Consider the following 22777-nt stretch of genomic DNA (forward strand, 5'->3'; position numbering starts at 1 on the left):
ACAAGAGAAATTGCCATTCAAATATGGGAGATGTTTGTTGATCTTTATAAATAAGTTAATGGTACTTTGATAAAGGCTACTCACCTAAACCTGATCATATCTACAAAAATGGCAATAATATTAAACGTTTGCAACAAGCTCAGATGTAACAAGCAGGATTGGACAAGAACTCAATGTACAGCAAAAAGAGGCAAAAAAACCCCCCACACCTCTTTACCAAGAGGTTCAATAATTTCTCAATGTAGGCATTTAATTTAACTTAACGATATGTTCACTGTGTTTTATTATTCATTTTTGTAAAAACAATATCTGAACAAAAAAATATCAAACACCATGAACAGCGGTCTTTCAGAGTCCATCCTATGATGGGATTTAGTCATAAACTTCAATCAATTACAGTGTTTTATGGAATTACCTTACCAATCTTACCCAATGTCCTTACTATGCTAAGACATTGGAATACAAGCTGATGAAAGCCCTTCTTAATGACCCATAGAGGAAGCTTAGTAAAAGGTGTGACAGGTTAAATATTAATGTTGCAGTTTCCCTTCTAGATTAATATCCTTCTCATTCATATCCTAGCATAAAACTCCTTCTCTTCTCGCTTCTAATTTTCTTTGAACAGTCAATGAGACATGCATCTGACTGTGACAATTAATCCGGTGTTAATTTTAATTGCTTGATGGCCCACAGAAGATTGATTTATCTTTCTTTTTCACCACAGGGGAGCTTTTACAATTTCTCTGGGGTAGGATAACCTCCTTAGCTTGCAGTTTCACTCCAAGCGCTAAAAGGTTAAGACAGAAAATGACTGGGAAACAAATCAAGTTAAGTGCTGTGAATAGTGCCTGACTGGAATTTAAATCCATGTCTGCAGTCCTAAGAACAGAGGTTGGTTCAACCAATATATCCCCTCATACTAATCGCCTCCCAGTTTCCTCAAACCTAGCGGTTCTCAACGTGGGCGGTACCGCCCCCYGGGGGGTGTTCAGAGGACGGCAGGGGCACTGTCGGAAATTTTTACAAAAGGGGGGCGCTAGGATTCCTTTGGGGGGCATTTGGTTGAAGGTAAACTTTACACCTTAAATGCACAACAATACCAGTTTAGACTTTGAGCAACTTGTTAAAACTGTATTGTGTAACATTAAATCATTCTTGGCTGCAACTGTATCGATGGCAGCTCTCCTTATATTCAGTGTTTGTAGCTCTTGGCACATCTCCGCTCCTGCTAGTAGCTTTACCACATCAGGTCAGCGTTACACCGGCTGATGACGTTGCTGTGATTCACTTGTCTGGTGTCTGATTTTCAAATATTTAATGTTTTATTGAGGATTTTTGTACATATGTTTTGGCAGTTCTGTGATCATGTTAAGCAGCAACTTATATTAAAAAGTGTTTTATTTCTGTTTGAAGGTTGCACGCTTCCATGGAAGGGCAACAGAAAATCACTCTTATAAACATGTAATTACTAAAATCACGATACCCTCACTTTGTATCCCTCTGAAAAATGAATCCATTTAAATAAAGAAATCCCTCCAAGAGTGATACCACAATGGACAGCGGTTGTTTTATAGCGTTAACGCCGGTGCTGTAAGTGGTCTGGTATGAAACGGGTGTGATGGAACAACACAGCACTTTTAAATTTCAAAAATCAAAATACCGAAATTGTTTCCGTTGTTTTAAAAGGTTTATGTCGGCCTACCTTTTCCCCATTGATACGCTTCCCGACCGCCCTGCACCTTAGGGGGTAAAAAAAAAACATGACGCGCACATTGCGCAAAACTCTGAAACAGGAAATGCAGGACATAAAACGGAGAGACGAACTAGATGTGAATTATGGCATAAAAACAGAGAATCCGACGCTGAACAGTAAAAAATCAACACATGATGTGAAACACATGACGATTAGGCGTCGCAGCAGGTGATGAGTGAAGATTACTGGTGGTGAGCGTCAATAAAAGATAAAATAAATCTAGCAACAGGAAAGAAACTAAAGTGGACATAGCAATAAACCAAGAGAGGATAATACTAATAAAGGAAAACTAAATGGAAATGAATGAACAAAATGCAAGAATAAACTAAGAAACTTAAGGAAATACAGAGGAATAAACTGTATGGCAAGGCCTTTCGAGCAATAATTAATACAGAGGACTGTATGCCAAGAATAAATAGACACTATTTCCAGATAAAAGGTAAAATAATATTATTGAAGTGCCATGGGTTTGTTGAGACCATATTTAATACTGATAATTAATATATCTCACAGACCATAACAGTAAAGAACTGATCACTTATTTATGTTTTTAATTAGATTTGATATATTTCTTTAATATTATTTCTCATGTCAGTGTTAATGTCATGAGGCTCCATGACACTTTCAATCTGACTCATTAGGATTTAATTAAGAACCATATCTGTTCTTTGCTATTTCTGTCCAGTAAAACTATTAATCTATAAATCAATAGACAGATCTATACAAAGATATAATCCATGTTTCTGTCTCATATTTGTATGGCATTAAAAGGATCTGGAACTTTTGTTTTTCCAATAACATCACTTGTTTGAACAATGAATGCCATGTGGGTGAAATTTTATGGATGATACTCTGATGTCCCATTCTCCTGAAGGTAGTAACACAGAGCTCCACCAACAGAAACTCAGAGAAAGAAGAGAAGAAGAGTTATGATTACAGTTACAGTTACAGTTCTATCCATCTTTTAATGTTGAAGAGCACAGTTGTTTTGCAAATAGTTCAAAGTTTAAACTGGCATGTTGTACATCTTTTATCTGGTCATTTTGTGGAATATTTAACAACTAGAAAATGGCAAAGAATAAGAATATTTTTTCCACTCAGATTGGCTGCTGTTAGGCCTACAGATTTTAACTTGAATGTCCATTCATTGTATTTTTCGTAGACGCCTGTGAAAATAATTTCTATTCCCATGGCTTTTTTGTTCTCTGGGAAATTACTTTTGATGATAAATACAGAAACAAGCATAAAAAATCAAAACATCTACAATAGTGATGGTAATATTAATGATAAAATAATAGTCAGTGCAAAGTAGCCTACAAATTCTTTGGTGGGGGGCGGTGAAGAACCTGGATAAAGGCTAGGGGGGCGCTGGCCCAAAAATGGTTGAGAAACACTGCTCTAACCCATCTATCTTTACTTTACTGTCATGAGCAAATATGTAAGTGTATGCTTGTGAATCATCCAGAGCCATGCTGTTAACATTTTGTGGAGGTGTGGGTGTTTTTAGGCCAATGTTAGGAAAAGTGATGTGAGTTTTGGTGTGTTAATATGAGTGTGTGCGTCATGGTAAAGTCAGCTGGGTGTCCTGGGCGGCAGGTGTGTGTGATAAACATGTGCTCAGATTTTATTTGCATAGCATTACGCCTCTCTTAATCCACACCTGCTTTACTGATTGCAGGCATTTGCAGCCTTTTGGGTGGAAGCTATGAATGCACTGCATGCTAAATTTGACAGTGGCCCATTTATAGATGTGGACAAGTTTGCTGGTATGCCTTCACAAAAGATGTAAAAAAAAAAACAATCTCTGAAAGAACCTTAACCTTGCAAAAATATATCATCATCTCTCAACTGGAAAATCAGTCTTTGCTTCAATAATAAATTCTGTAGAAAATTTCATGCAATTAAACAAATGAAGATAGCATGGCCAAAGAGATGGTCAGACTTGTTTGATCCCGGCACAGATTCAAAGGTACTAGTGCCAGATGCAACAGACCAACTCCAAACCAAAGTGTGTTGTTATCACTTAGCTTTGTAATGGTCAAAAAGAAAAACTGACCACATGCATCACTCCCTGTTGGTGCAGTGGTAAAAGTTTCTACACTTCCCTTTTTTTCCCCTGTTATTCGAGCACCATTTATTGACATTAGGGAAAGCTTTACCAAGATAAATTTTAATATGAAAAAAACACTGGTAAGCTTAAAATTTGATAAAAAGTTAATTCCACTCAAGAATTTTTAGTTTATTTAAAAGCTTCATTTTTCCTCCGAAAAATAATAGAACGAATAACATTCGTTCTATTATTAGAACAAATGTTATTAGAACATTCGTTCTAATAATAGAACGAATGTGGCAATATGTTTGTATCATGGATATAAATATTATCCCAGCATCTTTGCTGCTTGTCAACATGCGATTTGGTGAATTCACTTTTATGATTGACCCCATGGTTCCAATTGGTGTTTCATCCACATCCTGGAAGGTTGGCTGCAGTCTTACGAGCATTGATTTTTTTTTTAGCAATATTGTCAACTATGGTCTCAGGACCATAATCTGACTGTAAATGGTTTTGTAAAAACTACATTTAACAAGAAAATAGTTCTACATTCTTATTCCCTTGCTCCTCAAAAAGCCCTTGCCCTCACTGTCTCTGGTTCATACCCACTCTGGTCCACAGAACAATGCCAACCTATTCATCAGCATGTTTGTTTCCTTTAATTAGGTCCTAGAGCACCTGAGATGAAGCATAAATCTAACGAATGAACACCTTAATTGTAAAGTTTACACCTTAGTTGCAAAGTTGTAAGTTGTTTTGTGCATTTTTAAAATGTGTTCAATATAGATATGCCATTTTACTACCATAATAGTACCCAGTAAATGATCTGCAAGCCTGATCCCCATTTGCCTTTGTGTTGATGTTTTGATTATAGAAAAGATAAGTTTATTGCATTTACTCTGATGTTTATACTGAAGATTATTTCACGTTAAGAATTTTTTGCTGCTTTTTTCACATGTGAGAAAGCCAAACTTTTTATGATACACTCGCATGAGATTGCAAGATAGTACAAGAATAATACACAAGGCAGCACTACTACCTTTGACTGTATATGTCCCTTTCTCTTAAATCTTTTGCATGCTTTAAAAATAAATCAGTTGGTGTTGAGCGGTTTGCATGTTTCCGATCTTTGTTTTGTCTGATGCTTCACTTTTTCCCCTATTTGTTTTCTTTGGCAGGCGCAAATACAAGAAGACGTCCCAGAGGTAAGGTTTGCAACTGGGATTCTGCGTTCTCCCCCTTCGCCTCCTTCCCGCTCAGATTTCTTCTTCCTGCTCATCGTCTTGGCCCAATTTTTCCCTTTTTTACTTGATCTTTCACAATATATCTTCCCTCTTCCCACTTGCATCACCAGGTCTCATGAACCTACTACCATCATATTGCCTTCTTTATTCATTAATTATAGTTTCATTTCCTGTTTGAGCACTTTTTAGCCATCTTACATAAGTTTAGCTTAATAAGTGTTTATTGTTATTGCTTTAGTTATTATTCTTGCCTCCATTCGTCCGCGTACATTCCCAGAGATGCTCAGCTGCTGACAGCTAGCAGCTGAAAGAGTAAAGCCTTGTCATGTGAATAAACTGACAACTACTCTTTCATTCACTCTCTGAGTGTTTCATTTTGATGGGTCAATGTGTTGTTATTGCCAGATAACTAGCTCCTTAATGGATAGAAATTATGGTGACATGCTTTACTGTATAAACAACACGCAGCACTTGAAAGGTTGATGAATGACAAGTGAAGATGTTATCTTCCTCATTATGAAACTTTCATTTGTTGTGTTCAGTTGGAGATACTCTGGGGAAATCAAGCTTCCATTAAAGTTGAATATGATTTAATTTATTTACTAGGATGAAGGTAGAAAATAATTAATGACAAAGGATAAAGGAACAATCTAGATTTAAGCATTGCTTGAGGTTCTTTCATTTATTGAAAAGTCTTTGCAGATTTTTTGTAACCTGTCATTTTAATGGATAAAATACATACCAACACTATAAAACTTTCACATTGACACAAACATTGTTCAAGTCCATGAATAAGCAATGACTGATAAACCAAACACTGATATGTTGTGTTTTGCAAGAGTATACTTACTTACACTTAAACTTAATTTGTAGCTCTTAAACCTTTTTCAGGCTTTTCCTGCCATTCTCAAAACTTTCCCTGTCTGCTACTGGGATTTTATGTTATAGATCAAGACAAACTAGTGCAAAGTTGTAGCATACATATCTGGATTTGTATTCAAACCCTTTTACTCTCATTTTCCTAAATGCTATCCAGTGCAACTAACAGCTTTTAGAAACACAGCTGTACTATAGACAATACATTGACTTGTTCGAGATCTTACGCGAATTAAAAGCACTACAAAGACCAACCAACAAAGACAGACAGACATAAAATCATTTGAGTTTAAAGMTGGCTTAGATTATGCAACAGCATGCTAACCCTCAAAAATCTCATACAGCACTTCAGTGTCAAGTTATAATTGATGACGAATTATAACCTGAACATTAACGCAATCATCTTGAACATATCCATTTTACTGTGAAACTTGATAATTGCTGAATCATGTGGTGGGAATGCTCTTTTTTATAGCGATGACTAGCAAGTTGGTAATGGTCCATGGGAAGATGGATGGAGTTTGGCAATCTTGGGATGAAAACTCATTAGAGACTACAAAAGACTGGAATGGATTTTTAGCTTTCAGTATGAAAGTGAACCTACACATACAGCTTAAGATGAAATGAAGTAATCAAATCTTGATCAAGTTCAGACTCTTGAAGTCAACTGTATGCACTTAATTTTATTTGGGGATATTTCATAAGAGTCCTGTCCTTTTTTAGGACTGCAATAACACCCAAAGGAAAACCGAAACTAGTCCATAAAACAGAGCTCAGCTCAAAACCTTTGTCAAGGAAGGATGTCTCTAATATGGTTTCATGATATTTTTCATGCAAACCGTGGGATTGCCACACAGTCGGAGTAATTGAACTGAACCCTCCTCTTCCTACTTACTGAAACAGTGTGAGTTTTTCCAGAGCACTACAGAAGCAGCTGTTGGGAACCCGTTTGCTCTTCCTGTCTCCGTCTCTCTGTGTCTCTCGCTCTCTTTTGTGGGCGGGGGAGTTCCTTCTGCGGAGGAGCTGGGTGATTGGCAGCTCCATATGTGTCTGTGTAATTACGGCTAGGCTAATTGGCAGAGAGGAACACTGGGACATTGTCATTACTGACACACCAGGRCAGCCCCTCGCACTTGCAGATGGAGATGGAGATGGCCCTTTTCACAGAGGGAGGCATGCAGCAATGGGAGAAGACTGTTTCTGTGGGGGTGTCCTTGTGTATGTGTACAGAAGGGGTTACACATACAAGGGATGGAAAAACCAAAAGCATCTGCTTTAGGTTGTTTGACCTACTCTGTTGTCAAAAAGCCAAAATATGAATTACATGTAGAGTTCCATGTTTTCTGCTGTACTGCTGTCTTTAATATAAAGCTGGTTTTAAGCAGGTTTTTAATTCTGAATTACATACTTTTGTTGTTTCTTCTGCTTCACCCCCCTGCCCCCCCCAGAAATAGACAGGTTTTTAAGTCCCGCCTCACTTAGTTACTGTTGCTAGAGCAAGACTTAACGTATATGCAGCTGGCAGTGATAGCAAAGACGGATGGTGATTTAGACATCATTAGAAATGTTTAAAGAAGTAATCAGCTGAAGGAGGAAAGCAGGTTGAATGTTTTCATGTAAAGTTATTTGCTTATGTATTCATACCACATAAACTTTTTCAGTCTGTCACATTGCAACCATCACAACTTTATGTGATGCCTGATCTTTTGCTATGTTTTTTCTTTTAATAAAAAGCACTTAAATCTAACTTATTTTCCTCTTCTTCTGCTCTTTACATCATATTCCTTGGAAACATCTGCTAATTTATTTGATATAGGAAATGTACTTCTTTATCCCAGCTATTAGATATCTTTTTACGGCAACTCAAGAATACACATAAGTAGCACTGTCAGCGAAAAATAAAAAAACAAATTACAGCTTGGAAGAGAAGAAGAATAGGATAAATGAGGGTTGGAAACTGCAACAAAAATCAATTATGGGAATCTTTTAATGTTGACTCATTTTTGTCTAAAAACTCTCTATCCTGGATAAATCTGTCATTTCATGAATTCTGCTATGATTGTGTGGTGACATTATCAAGCATCAATAAGTTTAGTGTGAACTCATCACATTGAATTGTAAAAGCTGAATAAGACGAGCTTGTAGCCTTTTTGTGAAACTGGAATGGCTTTTTTTGTGGACTAAAAATGTGAGATTGGGAATAATCCTGCAACCTACTGATGCAATTTTGCTTTTGAATACAACACATGCAATAGGTAGTTCACAAAACTGATAGTACCAAAGCAATCCCATTGTTAAAACGAAAATACTGGAGAATTGGAAGGAAATAATGCGCTGGAGCAAATAAAGATCAAGAGCTGTGTAGCGAAAGACAGACACTGTCAAACCTAGAGTCACAAGAGACAATTCAGCTCTTTAGTTAATGCCAGTAATTGGGTAGAAAATCCAGTCATTGGCTTCTATTCAAGAACATCCAATTAAATGCCATTAACCCGAGCCTTTCTGTGCTTTTTCCTGTGGTTCAGAGTCATCGGTCAGGAACCAGCTATTGAGCACTCTGCTGAAGATGATTCATTCGGGGAATGCTTTCATTGGCTTTATGTTTGGATTAGTGGCTGCAACAAATACAATTATTTCTCAAAAAGTAAACCAGTAATTCCAAAGAGGCAATAACAATGATGGTGGTGTTCAGATAATGAATCATAAATAAAGGTTGACCGATGACACGTGAAACAGATCTCATTGACTCATGTTTCAAAGATACGTCATGTTAACCAGAATTAAGGTAGGGGCAGTAGTTGAGAGATTTGCTTTTCATAAAATCAAACTATTGTCTGGCATTGTTAGTTTATTCACTAAACTCAACTGAAAGCTATTGGTCTCATGTTCAGACATTACCAGCAATGAATTTACTCAAGAATGTTTCATCAAAAATGTTTTCATCTCTCAGGATGATCATTCTTTTTCTCCTCACTCCTGTCACCCACTCTTCTGTTCTTCCCAACTACCTGATGATTAGAGTGGTAATTACCTGACTCTAGCAATCTCCAAGCTTGGGCTAATTACATTCTTCTCTACCATTCTTGTTTCTTCTTCCTCTCTTTATCCCCCACTGTGCTTCTCCACATCAGGTGCTCATTTTTTCTCTCAGGTAACCACCAGAGTTAGTTCAGTTTGCACCCCATCACAGTTTTCTAATCATTGCAGATCTTCAAAGGCACCTTTCTTTTAAAAAAAATGTTGATGCATACACGATGTTGGCCTTTTGATGTACAAATGTTACCTCGAAAAAAAGACCAAGCTCCCTCTCTTGTACCATAATCCTTTCTAAGCTGAACACTGTTGCATTATTTCTATTTTAGAAGCAACTGATGTCAGGAAAAGTAAAGTAAATGCTTCATACTGACAGTAAATACATTTTTGTAAACTTTTTGTTTATTTTGATTCATAAAAGATTATTCAGCAGGATACTATTACAGAATAAATAGACAACGTTAATAAAAAAAATACCACTATGGAGAAGTAAAAGTTATTTTTTATACACTAGTGTTGTGCATACAAACATCTCAATTTTATTTGGTTTCACCAAGTCTCTTCAAAGTGTCTTCATCATTATTTCAGATCTGATCAAATTGAACCTCTTTGCACCATGGATGATGCCTAGAAACCTGGATTATACAAACGTTTATATGTTTTTATTTTTATGTGTTAATGTATGTGCAATATGATCTATCTTATTTAGTGAATTTAAAAGTTTGGAAAGCAGTAGACATAATCTATACATGAAGCTACGACACTCATTCACAGTCAGATACTGTAGATGCTGTAGAACTTAAAAGTTTGCATTTTTTTTGTTGTTTGTTTTTAGCAGGGAGTATTGATTTTTCACATTCATGCCACATTTTAATTTTTACATTTTTAATCCAGTAATATAGTTTGAGGTTGCCTAGAAATGTCACTGTTCTATGAGATATAGTCATATTACTCTGCACAGTGTAAGCAAACATTGCTAATTTAAATGTATTTTAAAAAGTACTTAATTGAAGAAAATTGACATTCTGAGCTTAAATGTCTTTTACAACTGAGTTAAATTCAGCTCAGAAACTCTAAAGCAACTTAATTTTTCACTACGTGTAATGCATATATACATTTCTAAATGTAGATATTTGAATATTTCATAAAAATGTGCAATGTCCTCAACTTTGATTATCAGAAATTTTGTTGGGATTCTGTTGGAACTTTTATTCTGACTCAATATTCCACAGTTGTTAAACAAAGGTAATAAAGACGTCACGTGTTAATGTAAGTGCTCTCTTGTCATTTTACACTAAAGGGCTTCTACACAGATTATTTTTCCCTGGTTACCTTTCTCTCTAAGACATTGCGGAGCTATGTGTATTGCTATTCTGAAGGTGGAGTACAAATATTAAATTATATCCTTTTATTCTGAGTTGAGTCTATAGCAAAGATGAGCTTATATAAACATCACCCGTTTTCATGGTGCCAGGTCGCCAGGCTTCCCTCTTCATGTTGCCTGCAGCAAATACTATTGTAGATTTATGTCGCAGATTGTCCCGTTTAATCTGGTTGTTTATATCCACACTTCCACTAAGCATCCCACCTCTACCCTTGTCCCTGCTGGCTGTTTGTTCAAGTGCGAGACGAGCAGAGATGTGCAGCTATTTGCTAGTGTCTGCATATTTTTAGGAAGGGTGAAAAAGGGTTACTATGTGATAATATGAATAGGGACCATGTACTTTCACCAGCATTTTGTTTGCCGAATGTGTGTACTCATGTGTGATGCCTTGCAGTTATCTGCTGTCACCCCCCTCCCATTCAACAACAACAACCTTATTTATATCCAACTAGCCCAATAATTTTGAACCTTGTAGAAGTTATAAATCTGATATATAGTATGTTTGAATAGCTAATGCAGTGTTCAAAGTTATATCTTGAAAATTGCGTCTTCATGGAAAAGCAAAAAGATAAAAAAATTATTCACAACATTGAGTTCTGCCTGCTTTGAGGGAACTTTTCATTTCCAAATATTTATGGTTACATTACATTTAATTATTCAGGACACTTGCAGACAAATAAGAAAGTTCAGCAAATAATTGAGCTAGATGTCTGCTCTATGTAAACAATATATGGTAAAAGATCAGACATTGTAAAATAACATATAAAGTCACATCTTTATGCTMCTGTTACATCATAAATATACATCATACCTGGTAAAATTTTTATGAAACATGAATTAGTTTTCCATTAGTGAGTTTGCGCGTGAATAAACATACCAGTGTCTTTTGTGATGCTATCCGTAGAGCAGGAAATCCTTCCAGTAAAGCACTTAGAAATCTGCTTTGTGTCAATTTTTTTCAATGCACCCCTGGACATGCTTGACTAAACATCCTCTCCAGAAAATAAACTGAGTCCAGTAGGTCACTGTTATACAATCACATTCTTGAAGACTGAGACCTAATAGCTTGAACACATAGTTTACTTCAGATAAATCTTACATATGTTGACTTTCTGAGATAGTTTCAATTTAGTCAAAGACTGGAGATGTAATCAAATAATGCATTGCTGGGTTAAAGAGAAAACATGACATATTGATACTCACAAACAAACTCAGTCGTGATATAATGTTTCTTTTAGGTTTTATTATAAGTACACTGATGAGGCATAACATTATGGCCACCTGTGTTATGGTGTTGGTTTTTCTATAGGTGTTAACAGAGCCCAACTATTCAAGAGATAAACTCCTCTAAACATCTTTAGAAAATAAATGCAGTGGTATCTGGAATCAAGATATTAGTAGTAAGGTTTCCTGGTAAAGGATTGTCTGCACAACATCACAAAGCCTCTGTAGGCTTGCTGGCTTTTCAGCCTGATATTATCTGTTCCATGACACACAAGTGCCAGGTCATCCAGGGTATTTAAATAAACATGATTCTTCAAACAACAGCACCTTTGCTGTTTTGTCCAGTTCTGATCGTCTGATTTACCAATTATTTGGATTTTTTGGTGTTGGACAGGGATCACCATGAGTACTCAGATGGATCTAGAATAACTTTGTAAACTATAATTCCTGTTGGATTAGCTCATACAGGCAGTCATAAGCCTTGGCTGCCCTTGACTAAGTTGGCAGGTTAAAACTTTTTCTTCTTTGGGTCACTTTTCATCACTCAAGATCAGAAACTCATGAGTTGCAGTTTTGGAAGTTCTTTGCCCATTTTCCTGCCTGTACAAGTTTTTATGCCATCAACTTTTTCTTACAAAACATCTACTATATCCAAGGTGCCATAATGAACCAACCACTTCACATAATGTTATGATTAGTCGGTGTAAACTGATGTTCTTTAAAGTGAACTAAAAGATATGTGTGGGTAAGTTTGCATTTTTGGGTAGGCGGTAAATAACTAAGATAACCATGCCATACATGTGTATGACATGAGTAAATCACTAGAGTAGCTGTTATTAGATGCAGTTTTTGAATGAAATCTAGATGCAGTGGTTATTGTATGCATCTGTAAAATCTGGTAAATCCTGAAGAGGAAAAATTACATTTGCTATTTAAATCTTGTCCGGCTCTTCTTATGATGGCAATTCTGGTGGAGTTTGATATTATTTTTCCTCATTGGCAGCATTTTGTTTGAGATGAAAATAGGAGTGAGTGCAGCTAAATTAACTTTGGTCTCTTTTACATGACACCTAAGGCCAAGATTTATGTGCCTTTCACCTTGCCAATGTGTCTCGCTGTCTGACATTAAAGGTTAGAATAAATCTACTGTTTTTCACAGATCTAAGCCTTCAAGCAAGGTAATCACAGCCCCCTACTGGCTGAGTGATGTCGGAGTTGACTTCCTGGCTTGAGAATGTGTTGTAGTGATTACAAATAGTTTGTGGGATCAGAGGCTGGAGGATTCTAGGAAAAAATGAACCGTGACTGTGCTGAACAATATTTCACAGATTTATTATTATGCGTTTCAATGTTGCCAGATCCAACTATTTTAATAGGACAATGTTGCTGAGATGTAAGTTATGAATTTTGTTTTTTCCCAGTAGCTGGATAGACTAGACTAGACTACTCATCTTGTATTTTTCTATGTTTGGAATGACTCCACAGCAGAATGACATTAACACATATTGAGGAAGTATTTGCACTTTAGTGAGTTTTGTTTATTCATTCTCAGTGCACTTCAGTCCTAGACTTGTAACCATTTCACAACTTGGAGGTTTTCCTAAAATCACTCAGCAAAAATGTCTTTCTATTTTACATACCTTGGAAGGGTTGCACTGATGTGCACAGAGACAGAGCACATCAATGGACTCAGGATGCCTGACACAGTTAATTTGTTCTACCTTGTAGCATGTCCAGCCTTAGTTTTCTGCATAAGTGCTGCCAAGCTCCTCTCTATGCCTTTTTTTGGTCACAAGAGGAGTTCTGAAAACTAACATGTGTGGAGGATATCACCAGCTTGATCTGTGATCTATAAACAGCAAGAGAGAGCTCAGCAAGAGTATTGTTTTTGTGGGTGGACTGCTTTGTAAAAGTTGTTACTGTAAAGAGCTTTTAAGATCTCAGTGATTCAGCACAGTTGAATTCAGTCAGATCATGTTGATCAAGTTTTTCTGAAGAAGCACCTTATTATATGTTATGGCATGTTATACAGTGAATTGCTGACAAGTTTGTAATTTAATGAAGTGGTTTTACCAATATATTTTGGTTATTTTAGTCTTTGCATGAATAATTGTTGCTATTTAGTTGTAAAGCAGGATTCCTATTGAAATTGGACTGTCTGACCATAATTTATTGAATCACATTAAATCATATTATGTTGAAGAATAACATTTATTTGCATTGAATTGCAGTTGGTGTAAATCAAATTGGATTCAATCACTTTGTATTTAAAAAATATTTTTGCTATACTTTACCCTGCCTATTAGAGCATTTATTTTTATTAGTGGTCCATATAAAGGGTTAAAAAGTAACGCCACAGAATGACGTAAGCAGATGCTAGAAAAACTGTTTATTGATAAGTTTATCACAGCATGTGCTTCATATGCAAAGGCTCTCATTATAATGGCTGCGTCTTGCTGAGACCTCCTTTCCCAGTTCAGCAATCTCAGATAAATGAGTGACGCTCAGGGAAACGAAAATAAGAAAAGGAATGAGGAAGAAGAAGAGTCTCCTAGGAGCTTAACAATCCTCTCCTCTTCTTGTTCCTGCTGAACATAATGAAGCGTAATTGAGTCAAATGGAATACTAATTTTGGTTACCATGGTGTTTGATGGAGACATGCTGTTTCAAGAAGACTTAAAGGGATAGGTTGACTTTTGCTGAGTTTTGTTTGACGTTATTTTCAAATGTCAAACTCATAATGAAAAATATTGGTTGTTATGTATTCACCATATCAGCTATTAAATATTTGAAGTCATTTTCAAATTGCTTAATCAGAATACTTCAGCTATTCACTTAAATTGCCTTTTATTGATGGTTCTTTTTTTATTTGGTTGTTTATATGTACCAAATAAATTGATGGCAGGGACACAATTGAAAAGCATCATATTTTAATTACAGCAACACTTAAATAGGACCATGTTTTAAAAGGCAAAGTTTGAAGGACAAGAAAAAAAAAATAATGGAACATTTCCATCTGGGAATATACATATAAGAATTCAACTGTCAGTTAAAGAGCATGGGGTAGTGGTAGCTAGTTTCCACTGGAATATATATATATATATATATAAGTTTTGACAAAAGTATTAAAAGTATATAATTCTGCTGCTTTACCTTTTGCCTGCCAAGCTTGAGCACAACTCAATAACCATTCAACAACCATTTGCTTCATTTCCACCAAAGCCCATCCCACTGACTGAACATTTGCTTCTGTATAGACTGCTGTTAATTGCCTTCTGGTAAAAATAAGATAAGACACTGGGTATGTAATCAAGTAGTCAAGAGACCACACATTTTAGGCCATTTTATAGATAATATTAGAATGATTTGACAGGAATTTGGATATGAATTGAACTTGTCTTCTAAAGTACCTTAAGATGGCATTTTCTGTTGGCTCTGGAAGTAATTTTGGTGGATTGGTTGCTCCTTGTGAGGTTCACCACTGTTTCATGTGTCCTCCATTTTTAAGTAATGGCTCTTACTGTGGTTCGTTGGAGCTCCAAATGCTTTCTAAACCTTAACTAACTGATAAGTGTGTTTGTTTTTGGTCTCCTGTTTTTATTTCTGTAGATGTGTTGTTTTTTTTTGTTTATTTGTTTTGCCCTACTTCATTTTGTCACACATTATGTTTGAGTGACATTGTAATTTTGCAAGTATAGCAGTAATGTAGACAAGGTGTGACTAGGAAAATTGAACTCAGGTGTTCAGAGAATGGGGCTAGTCACAGTTAACTCATGATGTGATTAGGGTGATATTAATCAATGGGTACTAATAGTTGATAATGAATGGAAGAAATTAATAGTGTGTTTGCCAGACTTACCCGGTCAATTATGTTGTTTCGGTTAGATTAATTTGCATTCAGTCAAACAGTAACACATGAGTATTTGGGTTTTGTTCAGCTAGGATGATGCAGAGTAAATATAGGCAAAAGTATGTATTGATACTTAATAAAATTAGTATGACTAATACAAAATCTTACCTGCACCAAGATACATACAAGTTCAGTATTACATGAATTTGTTGATCAAAATAAAGCACAATATGTTGAAATAACTGAGTATGAGTTATTAAACATAAGCTACAGAAATAAAAAAAAATGTCAGCTGTTTTTTAATATCTGCTCAACAATATTTTTTAGGCTTCTGATGTTCATAGAAAACATGTCAGTCACTCACACAGGAGATGGCACTCAAACTGAATCTTAAAAGATAGTGCATGTACACCATCTGTTAGTATGGAGCTTTCTATCTTGTTTACTTGTTGTTAGTGCAACTCCATCCCCTTTGTACAGAGACAACAGGTGCTTGGGTTCCTAAAGTAGATTATTTCTGGTAGCAAGGCAGTGTAATGTGAAGCCTCTCATATATACTGCAACCTGCAATAATAGTGAGTTACTAAGACTCCAAGATATCAAAAAGATACTAAAAGGTTTGGAAAATAAGTGTTGGCAGAAGTAAGTGGAGGACTGTAAAAGTTTCCCTTTATTTAAAAAAAAAGAAAAAAAAGTTTATAAACCTTTTCTTATTTCTCATATTTTGTTTTTGTCCAAAAACATGTGTAGACATTCATCATGTCACTATTATATCTAATTTGCTGAAGAGTACTTTCATGGCAGTTGGGTGTGTGGCTCTTTTTGTTGAAGTTAAGTTCTGCTTTGATCCTATCTGCGGCATCAGCAAAAACACAGATTCATTAGGCCTCACTGCTTCTTCCCAGTTTGTAATAAATTGCTTGCTGAGTCAGAGAGACTGAGCTGGTAGAAGTCCAAAAACATTTTTTATGTGCTTGTTACTGAAAAAAACGACAACAAACATAAAGGTAATCAGGAAATACCGATTTGTGTTCCTAGAACTTGCTTATTGTCTCTCAGAGTTGAAGGGTGAGAGAATAAAAATTTCACTATAAGTTGATGTATTGTTTGTCTTTATATATTTTTATGCATGACTTTGGTGTACTGCTATGTTGTATTTTAAATGCCCTAGAAATGAAGTAGTATGGTATAAACCACATATAAAATTTAAATCAATCAATCAATCAAATTTAAGTAAGAATGATGGAAAGTAATATTTATATTGGTAAGAGAAAAAAAAAACTTCTTACGTAATCTTCAATGTTAATCCAATAATGTGTTTGACCAACTTTTAAATTTTAAAATGTTCAATATGTACCTCAGTACTAAATTGTCAGAAAATCCTACAGTTTATCCTTGTTGCATTATCCCACTTTGGTAATCATATGTCTGTATGACAATGATTGGTGTAAAATGCTACAATGTCCATTTTTAAAATGCTGTTCAGCTCAAATAAAATATACAGTAACAAGGCCTTTCCATCCCAGTCCATTGTGTGAAGAGGCGCATCGCCAAGCAAAGTGCATTCTGATGTYCTTTTTTGTTCCCTAGTTGAAGGACAGACCAGCGATGGCCTCATTCACCAGAGAGCACCACTTTTCAGGCTTTATTGATCTATTTGTGTAGCTATGTGTTTGCTTGAATGTGACGAGTAGAATAGGAAGGATAGTGGTGTTGTCATTACCTTTTTCTATTTATTTTCTCCCTTTTCCCACTCTTTGTTTTCAAATAAATCTAAGTTATCTTTATATGGTTGACAGTGATATAAATATCCGTCCAACAATAACACAACTGAGTTCTAGAGTGCAATGCTACACACACTTTTAAGCCAATTTCTAAAGTATAGGTTATATATTTCAATTACTCTCAGTCTTTAAGTACTTAAATATGCAATAAGCTGAATTAAAGATGTTATACTTTGACTGGATGTGTGCACAAGTTAGAGTTCCACAAGCCATGTCCACCATTCCTATTAAAAACTGTTATGCTAGCAAAAACCTTCCCAACCCCTTTTCTCAAGACTTCTAGGTCTCCTATGTGATGCTGACAAGCATTCCAGTCATCCGTTAAAGGACACTGAAAGTCAGTCGCACAATTTGTGCAACATTGTCCAGGCTGGAACCCTCTGGGGGTAAACATGTACCAAGAAACAGACAAAACCACTCCAAACTCTGGATGCAGTTACTAACTTTAAATACCTGGGAGTAACATTTTTGGATTACCTGACTTGGAGCAATAACATCTCCTCAGCTGTTGGGAAAGCACAGAAACATATGTGGTACCTGAGGATGTTGAAGAGCAATTGAATTCCAAAGAAGCTGATGGAAAATTTTTATAAGTGTGCCATCTGCAACTCCAGTATATATGGTTTTCCAGCTGTCCTAAGCCAGGTCAGCAGCCCATCCAGCAGGTGGTAAAAACAGAAGAGAATGTCATTATAAATCTAATAGTAAATGACCCGTACTTTTACGGTACTTTATCTGAGGTCCACAGAAAAAGCTCTGGTTTCAGTTGAAGTTTGGTATTTGTTCTCCTTATTATATGGTAAATTGTGCCATCATAACACTGATTATTTTTCTTTTAAAGGTTTGTTTTTAAAGGTTTTTAATAGAAGCCTCTCTCACACCATAGTTACACTTCTATAACCATAGAAGAAGTAAATGTACATTAATACTTACACAGCTTAAAAATCAACTATGTTTAGATTTAGAGGCATATGTAAAAGAGACATATGTAGAGGCATTAGCTGATTAGCCACCAGTGCAAACCCTATAGGTCAGGGTTTGCAGTGGTGGCTAATCAGTGCTGAGCTTAAAATAACATTTGAAACCTTTGTGAAACAAAACTGTTACAGTGTCTTAATCTGATCCTATTATACTCTTAGGCTTTTAGGATGCTTAAAGTGTTGCAGATCATGTAGATTGTAGTCAAATGTGAGTATGTCCTAATTTTGACCTGTCAGGTGCCATGGTATTTTAATCACTCAGTAGCTTTTAGGCAAATCAATAAGGATTATTTTTGATTTTCAATGTCTCACAATGTCTCTGGTAGTTGCTCATCTGTTTTTTTTTATACAATTTTCTGTTCAATATAATCGAAGTAGCTAAACTTGGTATAATTAGTTAAGTAGTTATACTAAAATGAAATTAAAAAGCAGATGCAAAGAAAAAAAACATMATTCACACTGTATTACCATCCMAAAAAAGTCATATTAAGTCATAAGACATATCTATGAAATGAATTGTTGATTGTCGTGAGTTTTCCATTACATGTCTGTACGCTTAATGCAGGAGTGTGATTGCATATATTTGGGGCAGACAGAGAAACAAAGACTTTTTAATCTCCTGACAGCATGACTCATCTCACATGGTATTTCAATGWGCTTTGAAAATCTTGTTTTATTTTATTAGATTATTGTAATTGAATTACTGGCATTTAATGAACTTGTTTTGAACAAGGAAACACCGAATAAACAGATAAAATACACTGGCCAACACCCCAACCTAATTACAAGACTTAGAAGTTTTTCCAAAATTTTCAGAGCATTCAAATAAAAAATTAAAARAGTCCCTTTCCACTTGCACAGCATTTTAAATTGTTTAATTGTTCAATCCAATAACACATATTGAGGTGTTTAAGGGAGCTTKTTTCTTCTTGCCTATTGTACTGTTCATGAGAAATTGATTTTAAAGACCTTAGCTGCCAATCCAATGACCAGGCTACTGAGAAAAAAAATGTCAAAAAGATGACGCTTGTAGGTTGTTCCAGGGTGACACATGAAACACTGGTACATATCTCATTGACAGCCACTCCCACTCAACATGAAGCACTGAAAGGATCTTCTTGTAATGTGATAAAATCTTCCTGGAAAATCGTGCAGTGTTGCTGCTACTGCAACAGATGTCTTATTGTTGTCCATTTTTGTCCAACCATGAACTCTTCAACAGCTGTCTCCATTTGCTCATCCTCCATTTCCCTACTTTGAGTCTGACTAGTGAAAGAGTCTGTACTTGTAACTTGTTTCCCTTACACTATTGGACTGAGTTCTCTGTTGGATTTTTCAGACATAATTCTGCTGCAGCAGGAAATCATGCGGTCTGGCATATCCCACATGATTCAGCAGGAGTTACTGTTAAGGTTTTACTATGTCTACTATACACATAGTGTGTGCTGGTTATTGATATTAATATTTCAGTTCGCATACGTCTCAAGATATTAGCCAATATTTTAATAACTGACAATAAACAAAACATTCAATAAAAGGACAAATTTTGGAAGATAGTATCCGTTTCTTGAAACGATGTGACATGCCAACGATGGTTGCAGAAGCGTGAATTCAATGTAAAGTCATCGGGGTCGGTGTATTGCTACACTCTTCTCATTATATCAACATGCATGAAAACGTGAGCACTTGCTACTGTTCCTTTCAGCTAAAAATCACGTTTTGAAAATCTGTGTAAGATTGTCAGGCATTTGTCTTTCTATATGTAGTTAAAAAAGGACTTGTTTTTATACTCCCACCCATGATGTTCAAGGTGATAAGCCACTGATGTAAAGTCATAACTGAGCCCATTAAATTCCAAATTATGTAAACCCGCTGTGATGTTTACGTTGCTGCAAGCTCACACATTTAGCCCAAGTTTGTTTGCTTTTGTTTAACCTCGTCTCCCAGGCTACCTTTTGCTAAAAGTAATTTGCTAATTAATGGTGCAAATCATGGGCAGAGATTTAAATTACCCATGTCGCTTTTTTTCAAATTCCACGTTGGAGTTGTCATTTATAGAAGTTGCATTCATGGAAACTAATTGTGCCCATTAGTTTCTACGGAAATCAATGTGAAGATCAGTAGTAATAATTATGACTGATAATTATTTAATTTTATTCCACAGCAAGTGGCCATTTGACAAATTTATATAACAAACTCTACTAGTAAAATTTTGTCAGTGCACATCCTCACAATTACTATAGATCTTACTGATCAAAACAAACATGACGTTAAACTGATGCACATGTAAATAGAGGTTTGCAAATTTTGTTTCTGACACGGTATTTACTGTCAATCATGTAAAGCTGCGTGCAAGCAGAATGAAAGCACTTTGTTAAGCTGTTTGTTTTTATTTCCCTCAAGAACAAGTTATTTCGCAGAATTTTCAAATTGCACACAGGGATTAAATGAAATGTAGTTTGGATTTAGAACAGCTCTTCTTTCGTGCCTCTTGAAAACAAACACAAGCTTGCATGCGCCGAACATTTGACAGTTAAATGCTTCCACATGAACAGGTACTGTAGCACAAAATTTTTATGCACTTTGCAAATTYAATATTAACAGCTTTAGTGTTAGCAACTTTGATACGATTTTACTCATGAATGAAGTATAAAATGCTGGGCAGAATTATTGAACCTTTCCATTTTGTTTGATCCACAGCTTGTCTTTTGTATTTTTGATATWAAAARCAATTGTCAAAATTATATTCTGGTGCTGGCTCTAGATATTTCACCATGTCAGCATWGCTGAAAAGGTGTCTAATTTGTTTCCCAAAGTCCAGGATATTGCTGACAATCCAAAATTTATTCTGCTTGAATTGAACTGCATTTAAAGTATAATTGTATCTTTTCCCCTGATGTGCTTAGCATGTGCTTTCTCCTTTTTCCTCTCATTCTCATCATCCTTGTTTAAGGCAACAATAGTACTTCTATACAACAATGTGACATGTATATTTTTGGATTGGAGGTATAGTCAGACACAATTACAATTTTCTTTAATCACTCACCCTAAATACAATTWRGAGGTGTGAGTGCTTCTCCACAGTTGTTTTTCTAATTTTCAGAAGCCCATCATATTCCAATCTCTATGTGCAGTGGGCCTGATCATGGGATTATATTCATTGTCTTGGAGAACCATATGGTTTTCATTTCAGCTGCTTGGTGAGATTCATTTGGTGGCAGACATAGCAGTGGTGGGACACAATGTTCATAGAAACAATGCTGTCATGAGTGTTTTTCAAAGTACTTGRAGCCCTCATGGTCCATTTTGGATGTGGCTGCTCATTTAAATTCACACGATTGAGACTGGTGTGAATGTCATGGATCACAATTATACCACGCTAATACCTGCAACCCAGATATGTTGCCACCAGTAAAACGACTGACCACAATTTTAACATTGGAGATTTGTGCATGCTTAAAGCAGTTTGGGAACTCTTACTCTCCTTCAGAGTTCAGTAGAGTTTTTCCATTTTTTATTATTATTTTATTTAATTTTTTTCTGTTTCAAACAAGATATTCGCCAGCCCGGACTCTACTCTGTTATTACGAGAGCAAACTAAATCATATCTGCATGTCTCAGCTCGTGCATGAATTAAGATTCATAGGCTGCACTGGGAATGCATAAAGAGATAAGAATGACAATAAAACTTTATGTGGCATATGAAAATTCAGCCTTTTATTATGATGACTAGGCTGCTGGTAAATCAAGGACCCTCTGTGTGTTTCTGCTTAATGCTTCATCACTTTGCCTTATGCTAATTCATTGTGTGTCTGCCTGAATTTACTGAAACCCGTTTTCTTAAAGCTCTATCTCCACAGGAGTATAGATATTTAGCACAATTGCATTTACTTTGTCACAGAGATCCCAGAATGTTCAACATTCTGCGTTGAATTAATAATTTAGTATTTTTGCTCTGCCAAATCTCTTGGTTCTGCTTGTATCTTCAAACATTCCTTTTAAAATCTCCTGTTCTGTCATCTGGTTTCATTTTATTTTTGTTTTGCCTTGTTTGCCATATTTTCCTTCYTATGAACTGCAGATCAGAAWTGGCAAAAATATTTTACCAACAAAAAAAGACAAAATGGTCCTGGAGGAATTTGAAGTTATCTTTCTTTCTCGTTGTTGTGTCTTTGTTATGTCTAAAATTTATGATTTTAAAAGAAAAAGTAACTGCATCAATAACTAGTGAAYATATTAAGGTATTTATAAAACATGTATAATCTCACTTTGCACCTACAGCACTGTTTCATAGACATGGGATAACCATAGTATTTTTGTGTTCCATTTCAAAAATACTAGAGATGTGCCGATCAGGTTTTTTCCTGCCGATACCGATCACCCATGAGGGCCATTCACCGATACCGATCAGATAATTTATTTTTTTTATCATAAACACTACCTAATGTAACACTACCGGTTACATTATGTGGGACATTAATTTAGACAAAAACTAGTTTTTAATAACTTTTTCCAAGAAGAAAACTAAACAAAACAGGCATTGTGCAAATTGTACTGCTATCGGTAATACTGTCTTTAACAGACTGATAACATATG

General features: G+C 35.7%; 1 protein-coding gene across 7 annotated transcripts in view; it reads left to right on the forward strand.

The window, feature by feature from the left end:
• pde1cb (phosphodiesterase 1C, calmodulin-dependent b) overlaps positions 1-22777 on the forward strand; it is a 107179-nt gene that overhangs the window by 47649 nt on the left and 36753 nt on the right. For 2 of the 7 annotated variants that reach the window (XM_008434504.2, XM_008434505.2), the window contains exon 2: positions 4985-5011. The exons of the other annotated variants lie outside the window; for them this stretch is intronic. In XM_008434504.2, coding sequence (XP_008432726.1) covers positions 4985-5011 — 27 coding nt within the window. The remainder of the gene's footprint in view (positions 1-4984; positions 5012-22777) is intronic. 7 annotated transcript variants of the gene reach the window in all.

Source organism: Poecilia reticulata, linkage group LG17 (assembly GCF_000633615.1).
Source record: "Poecilia reticulata strain Guanapo linkage group LG17, Guppy_female_1.0+MT, whole genome shotgun sequence".
Classification (NCBI taxonomy): domain Eukaryota; kingdom Metazoa; phylum Chordata; class Actinopteri; order Cyprinodontiformes; family Poeciliidae; genus Poecilia; species Poecilia reticulata.